This window comes from Gekko japonicus, unplaced genomic scaffold (genome assembly GCF_001447785.1).
Source record: "Gekko japonicus isolate JY-2015 unplaced genomic scaffold, Gekko_japonicus_V1.1 scaffold576, whole genome shotgun sequence".
NCBI classification, from domain to species: Eukaryota; Metazoa; Chordata; class Lepidosauria; order Squamata; family Gekkonidae; genus Gekko; species Gekko japonicus.
Genome location: NW_015172022.1, coordinates 288,718 through 296,584, shown reverse-complemented (window position 1 = coordinate 296,584; position 7,867 = coordinate 288,718). Strand labels below are relative to the sequence as shown.

Sequence of the window (7,867 nt, the reverse complement as noted above, 5' to 3'; positions counted from 1 at the left end):
CCTGCTGATGCCCAAGGCACTGGCAAGTGTCAAAAGGAATTGCTGGAAGGCCTCCTTCTATAGGCTGGCATCCTTAATTGTGATCTTGGTCTGGATCTGGTCCCTATGACTTTATGTGGTAGAAAAGGGGTGGGGGAAATCTGTTCCTGGTTCTCCTGAACTTTTGTCTAGTTTGGCTCTTAAATTAAATTACAGAATGTGAAATTTTGCTTGTACAATAATAGTGCACTGCATACCATCTGAAAAGTCAAAGGTATGCTCTTGAGCATTTTTATTAATGCTGTAAACAAGTTTTAGTTCATCTTCAGTTTTCTGTGCAGTCCCTTGCACAGGCCAACCACCAGAGGCTCCCTTACAGCTATCCTGGTACATATTCAGCCCTCCAAGGGGAGCCCCTCCCCTGCAGAGCTCATTAAAGGCTGTCTTCCCTTTTAATGGTCATGTACTCAGCAGGGAGGATCCCCCACTTTCCCTCAGTCTTTTCTTTACTGCCACATTGTGAGGATGTGCTTTCTTCAGCTGTGGTCATCATGAGTTTCTCTTGAAGTTTCCTTGCTTCCCTGGGGTCTCTTCCCTTTTGGGATATGTCACCGAAGGCTTTATTTTAAAAATGTATGTAGTGCCGTACAAAAATGACCCATTCAGATGAGCACCTTCTCTGCCTTTTCTGCTTGAGTGAGGCCCATAATACAGCCACGTGCAAATTTGGAGTTGCTGATCACCCCCTTTTGGCCCAGACAAATCTAATGTCTGATCCTCCTATCATTGTCCAAAGGCCTCTACATACACCTTCCCTTAGCTGCAGACCTACTTCGAAGGGGTCCTGTGGTCCACCACAAGGTGTACCGGCTCAAGTTGACAGCTTGGCTGCTGAATGATCCCAATTTGGGTTCTCCAACCAGGTAGTCAGTCTCCTCCTCAATGCATGTAGACTTTCTACTAGGAGGTCTTATATGAATAAATGTGTCAATTTTTCTAATTGGGCCAGGAGGCAGGGAGCTCACGCAGAGGATTGTTCTATTGCCCTGGTATTTGAATATCTACTGTCTCTTAAAGAATCTGGTCTGGCGGTTTCTTCTCTTAAAGTACATTTAGCTGCTATATCTGCCTACCGTGCCAAGATCCAGGACAGGGTGCTGTTTTCTCAGCCAGCATCCAAGAGTTTTTTGAAGGAGTTGTTTAATTTGTTCCCCTTCACGGCCACCTATAGTGCTGCAGTGGTCCTTGTCAATGGTTCTCTCCCAACTCTTGTTAGCCCCATTCAAACCGTTGGGCTCTTGTAGTTTGAGACTCTTGTTTTTCAAGGTCACATTTTTGGTGGCAATCACATCAGCCAGGAAAGTGGGGGAGCTGGCAGCTACGATGGACCTCCTCTTCCTTCCCTCAGAGGCAAAATTTTCCCTTCGTTTTTCTGTTCTCCTCTGTGACTGAACTGCTCACGTAATGTGTCTTCTTCTTTAGGTAAGAAGTCTGGCTGTCCCAGCCTTTGACAGTTCAGTATTTTGTTTTTTTGGCACAGACCAGGAACTTGAGGGAAGGGTCAGGAGCCCTCTGATAATGGCACTTGAGGCATTTTTATATTTCAAAAAGAATCAAATATTTTATTTGACATAGAGGGGAAAGGTAAGGTGAATTCAGGGGTTGACTTTTTTGAGGTAAAACCAGTTTTTGCACAGACTTTAGTTCTTATGTACAGGCTAACGAGAGTTTCTTAAGCTTTTTCACAGTTTCTTGAAACCTTATATTGAGAGGCTTTTGTTCCAGTATTTTCCCCAACATACCAGCACACTTTCTTTAGTATCTCTCAAACACTTTTGGTTTTCCGGAAGGTTGGTACACCCTTTTCAGTACTCAAACCCCTTCTCTTGAAACACCAGCTTTTGACTGACTCTTTAGGTCTCTATGGGCAGTTTTTATTTACACCAGTCCAGGGATCTCTGTACTCTTCAGAGCCATTTTCCCTGATCAACTGGGTAGGGAACCTTCTTCTCTCCCTAGAAGATCTTTCCCTTTACTTTGGTTTGAATGGGAGCCCCCGTATACTTCCCAAACTGCTTAGCCACTTTCCCCCAGTTCTCCTGTGTTAAACTGCTCTCAGCTAAGGCTGAAATCAGACTCTCTCAGCCAAGGCAGAATTCTGACTCTCTCTCCTCAGCATCCAGCTCTCTTAAGACTGTATCTGCTCAGCTGATGGTGTCCAATCAGATTGCTAAGAGCAGCCTGTCAATCATGACTCTCTGGCTCAGTGAAGAATTAACCTTTACTCTGTACAATACTTTGAGGCTTTTTAAAAGGTGCGGTTCGTCACAGCAGCTTTGAGGGCTGACCATCTATTTATTAAGTTCCATACTAGTCACGTAGTTCTGAGACTCAGTTTAAGTTTTCTACCTAAAGTGGTCTCTAGTTTCCACCTTGGTCAGGACATTGTCCTTCCAGTATATTTTCCATCCCCTACCTAGGAGACCGGAAAAACACTACATTCCTTAGATGTGAAGACGAAAAAACACTACGTTCCTTAGATGTGAAGAGGTCTTCTTTGTTTTATCTTGATGGAAGAAAAGGTTTCTGGCAATCCCCATACCTTTTCGTGTGCTACTCCGGTAGCTCAAAGGGGAGGCCAGCCTCAACACAGACCATTTCTAGGTAGATAGTCTCAGCTGTTCTGTTGGGTTATGAGCAGGCCAATCTACCATGTTCTCTGGAGCTTTGAGCGCATTCTACAAGGGAGCAAGGGGCGTCAGCATCATTCTGGAGAGGCAGTCCCTTGGAGGACATCTGCTGGGCAGTGACATGGTCGTCATTGGACACCTATGTTGAGCATTATTCTGTGGCCATGAATGCGAGAAGGGATGCTGCACTACTTGTTGCACTGAAGCTCATCCTACTTTCATGAAAACAGTGTTGCACTTTTATCTGAAACTTGTTCATTAATGTGTCTTTTGTGCAGGCATGCATTCCCTCCCTCCTACCCCGCCGTGAATTCATAGGATGCAGTTACATTCATGACACTCGTGGCGGCTCAGGAAGACTGAGGGAAAGGGAGGCTCCTCCCTGCACAGCACGTGACTGTTAGGTAGGAAGATGGCCTCTAATGAGCTCTGCAGGGGAAGGGCTCCCCTTGGAGTGTTGAATAAGTACCAGAACAATGTAAGAGCGTCCAGTGGCTGGCCTGCACAAGCTTTATGTCTGTAATCGGTAGTAGCCAAAATGAAACCTTAGTCAAAGATCTCTAAGTTTGCCAACTGCCATCTTTTTATATTGCTTTTCAATGAAAAGTCACAATGGGGGTAAGCAAAAAACTGACAATAGCCAGCAGATCAAAAGAGCAGAAAAAGAAATGGAACCAGCAGAAATGCAGCAAAATAAAAGCAATAAATAATCTCTGCAGGCTTACTGAAAAAGAAGTTTTAGTATGCTTTCCAAAGGGTGAAATAGGAGGCAAAATGAGTCTTATGTGGGGAGCATTCCATAGTTCTAGGACTGCAAGAGGTGATGCGTTGCTTTTCATGGAGGTCGGCCTCAACTCCACATAAGACAGAAAATGAACTAGCATAGATCTTAAGCATTCAGGAGGATGCACTGGTTTAAAGCAGTAAGTGTTCTTACAGCCATCTCGAGTATCTGAATTATAAGCAATTTAAAGAAAATAAAATCTTAGTTAAAATTATGACAAATGATGTAAACAGGGATTTTTAAAATGGCATTTACTTTAGCAAATTAATAGGAATTTGGAATTGCTGAATTCTCAAATGACTACACTATCAGAGAAACTGAAATCTCTGGAATGCAGAGAAAATGAACTCAAACAACAGAAGAAGGAGCTTTTGCAGCAGAAAAACAAAAGGAAGCAGCTGGAATCAAAAATCAGTATGAAACGTGAGAGGTATGCATTTTATATATTATCACACTATTTACAGTATCACTTTTCTAAAATTAGTCAGAGAAACAGATCTCAGAAGTTTTACTATGAGGTAATTTCACCTATATAGTGTCATTGTATAACAAATTAGGGGGGAAGATCTTTCTGCTGATAGACTTTGACCATGATATAAGTGATCTGATTATATCTTGTAGTACAAATAGATTTCCAGCCAAAAAGAGAAGCCAAAATGAGGAGGAATGTTCATTGATTTTAATTGCAATTAAAATACCTGAAAACAGTTAGACCAAACTAGCCCATCAAAAATTGACTGCTTTCTGAGCACAATAAGGAAGTACATGAAATTTTATACCCAGAGTGACATAGCTAAGAAGATAACATTCAGGATTCATAATTGGTCACAAAATACAGAGCATCATTTGAGTAGTAATTCAGTCATTGGTCAAATACAGAAAAAAGTATGCCTACATGAGGTTTATTTAACCTCACCTTAATAATACCTCAAGGATTCTTTATACCCAAACAAAAAAGTGTTTTTTCTGATATGAAACTAAAGCCCTTTTTGACCCAGACACTGCAGAGTTTTACCCCAAACAACTAAAACCATGAACTTTATACTTCAAGCAAATAACTCTATTGAAAAACCTATCTTCTGCTGTACCAGCAAAATAAGGTTGTTTTCTTGTCTGCTGGCATCAGCTTAGGGCTGCCAAGTCTCGTTGAATCGCAGCGGGGGATCGTCATTCTTCACAGGAGCTCCGCTGCGAGGGACGGCAAGAGCCGTCGCACCGCCGTCACCAGGATGTGATGCTACGCGTCGCTCTGGCAACAGGACTCCAAACAGCCCCGTTGCCAGAGCTGCGCATAGCGTCACATCCTGGCGATGGCGGTGCAACGCCTGTTGCCGTCCCCCGCGGCAGAGCTCCTGTGAAGAATGACGATCCCCCGCCGCGATTCAACGAGACTTGGTAGCCCTACATCAGCTAAAAAGACACTCTAACCTACAAAAGGGAGGCCCTACCACTTAATAGGCTTTTATTAAATCCTAATAAAATCTACATAAAATCAGAAAAATATATGAATAATCTGAATTAAAAATATTGTATATATCCTCATCCATACTACATCTTGATGTTTATGGGTAATGATGATTTATCTGGTCCAGTGAAACAACTGTGTTTTTCTATGTCCACTATATGATACATAGCATATAAATAACCTGTAAACACAGAATGTGAACAGACTCATTAATTATTTAATTTACAAAGCTTCTAGAAAAAATGTAGAGGGGTAGGTAAAGAAATGTTCTAGCAATATTACACAGGTTACTTAGGGTGTAACATGTCTATATTGTTAGTTGGACCAGGGGGTCCAATTCTATGGGCCCCAGAGGAAGGTGCCCTCATCCTTCATTGTTTCCAGTGGGAGGGAAAAGGTATTTAAAGAGAACATGGTCCCTTTAAATGCCTTTTGCTAGCTGTGGCTTCACCCAGAAGTTGTTTAAAGGAATTGCAATCCTTTTAAACACCCCTTTAAAGCCAGCTATCCAGTGGCCCCGAAAAATCCCAATTTTTTAAGGGATTTTTTGGGTTTAGCTGTATTGGATAGCCAGATAAATACACCAGCTGCTATCCGGCTGAAGAATTACTAAAAAAATACTGGTAAGGTATTTTTGGGTTGTTTTCTGTCTTAGATAAGCTGAATGCACACCCCACTTGTCAAACAAGATACAAACAAGTAATCAAAAGGTACTAGGACCAATCTGTCTTAGAGGCTTTACTGAAAATGCTCTGCAGTCTTTTCAGTTATTCTAGATGGCTGATACAGTATATTTTGATTTTACTTTGAAAGGGAGCTTCCTCCTAGTTGTCAGGAGTATCCACTTTTCTAGCTTCTATAGTATTGAAGAGAATTTTATCATGATCCAATAGAAGATTCACCATAAATCTTTCTTACAGTTTAAGACAAATGGAACAAGATGCCATCAACCTGGAAGAAGAATCTGAACAAGCAAATGTTAAAATAAAAAGAATTAATACTCAGAAAGTGAAACTTGTAACAGAATTTGTGCAGCTCATAAAGGTAAACATCAGTTTCTTTATGTGATAATCAGTTTTGCATATAATTTGAGTTAATTTTAACAATGAAGAATATTGGTTGGTTAATGTTTCAAATGTGATTTCTTTCTATTCACACCTGATGCAAAAGAGCTAGTTGCAGTTGGAACTATTGCATGTTATTATTAGAATGAAAGAGTTATGATGAGTTACTACTTTTGACGTTTTTCTTAAAAGAGAGAATTAAGTATTGGCCAACAAACTTGATTTATCATCTGTTGCTCAGTGACTTGCGTCCTTTTAGAGGTACAGTATTTTGCTGGTTTTCTGCCCTTATCTGGATACCCAGGCTAGCCTGTTTTCTTTTGAGGGGAAGGAGGACACTCTGATACGCTTGGGTTCCTCTTTCCAAAATCCTTGGAGGCAGGAAACTGATTGCATTTTCTGTCTCTGGGGAGAGGAGGAGCCCACCCCTCAGTTTTTTCCCTGCTTCCGCCTGAGAGAGATTTTCATTTAAGGATCTCCTTTTGGTTGCACTTTGTTCTTTCCTTTTCATATGTGTGTTCTTCCCTTTGTTTAAAAACAAACAAAAAGCCTTTGTTCTTCTGGCCTTGTCTTCCCTGAGGCAGTTTGCTTTTGCCTGATGCTTCAGTAATGGCTGTGTCAGCAGCAGTTCTCTGACCATGGGACCTCCTCTGAGGGAGAGCTGGGGGAGGTGATCCCCAGGCAACTAAGCAGGAAAACCCTGCAAACCCGTTTGCCCAGCTGTCTCCCTGAGCTCCTGGAGAGAGCCATTGACTGCAAAGTGCCTGGCTGGCATAACAAAGAAGCTGGCTCAAATTTTGGAGCCAGAACTGTGCCCTCTACTGACCAGCCCAGGTGGTCTGTATCAGCCCATCAGACCTGCTCAATGCAGCCTTCTACAGCCATCAGAGTGGTGAGTTGAAGGGAGACAATACCTCCCCACCATGTGGGAAGCCAGGAGAGGGGAGAGCCCATTGCTGTCCCACCAGGCTTCCAGCTAGAACAATTTGTCTTCAGTCAAAGAAGAAAAAAGAGCGTCTTTACCCTCCCATAGAAGGCGGAGCGAGGGCTTTCACCCCCTTACCCCTTTCTCTTCAGCCAAACATCATCAAAAGAATTAGCTAATTCAGGATTTCTAGATACAGGAAAAGGCCAGAGCTGCTCTTGGCCAACAAAGACTGCTTGTACAAGTCCACTCCCCATTAGGAGCAATTATTCAAATTTCCCAGACTACAGATCTGAAGACAGGGATTCCCCCTTAGGCTCCGAGGATTCTGGTGCAGATTTAGATGAAGAGGAAGGCCAGCTGTCTGATGAGGTCCCTCAACAGAGCAAGCCAACTAACCACCTTTTTTCTCATGAGGAGCTCCCTCCTCTCCTACAGAAAACATTACAATCCTACAGCTTTTTGTCCCTAACGTAGGGATCCCCAAGAAGGAACAGGAGGAGGAGGAGGAGGATAAAGGGGCCCCTTCCCTTCCATTTTTAAAACTGAGATAAAAGAGGAATAGTCAGATCCTACCAATAATCATTTACATTCTGGACTGGCTTAAAGAATGTACTCTTTTCCTCCCAAGGTAATTAGCTTACTGAACATTCCAGTGGTAGATGTTTCTATGGCTAGCTTAGCATCAAGGGTGGCTCTTCCAAAGGGGGGAGAGGACACCCTTAAAAACCCTAATGATCGAAAAAGCGACTCAGCTCTCCTCAGAACCCATGAGGCCATTGCTTACTCCATTAAAGCTTCTGCTGCCTCTTCTCTGATGGGAAGAGCCTCATAAATGTCCTGAAAATACTCAGATTTAAATCAGCGCTTGTCAAGTTACGCACACAAATTGGAGAGGGTGGTAGCCTTCAATACTAACCTGAAATCAAGTGATTTGTGGTCACTTGAAACGGTTTCCCT

General features: G+C 42.6%; 1 protein-coding gene across 2 annotated transcripts in view; it reads left to right on the top strand.

Moving 5' to 3' along the window:
* SMC5 (structural maintenance of chromosomes 5) overlaps positions 1–7,867 on the top strand; it is a 94,648-nt gene that overhangs the window by 50,980 nt on the left and 35,801 nt on the right. For both annotated transcript variants that reach the window (XM_015420519.1, XM_015420520.1), the window contains exons 15-16: positions 3,714–3,883; positions 5,839–5,962. In XM_015420519.1, the coding sequence (XP_015276005.1) occupies positions 3,714–3,883; positions 5,839–5,962 (294 nt within the window). The remainder of the gene's footprint in view (positions 1–3,713; positions 3,884–5,838; positions 5,963–7,867) is intronic.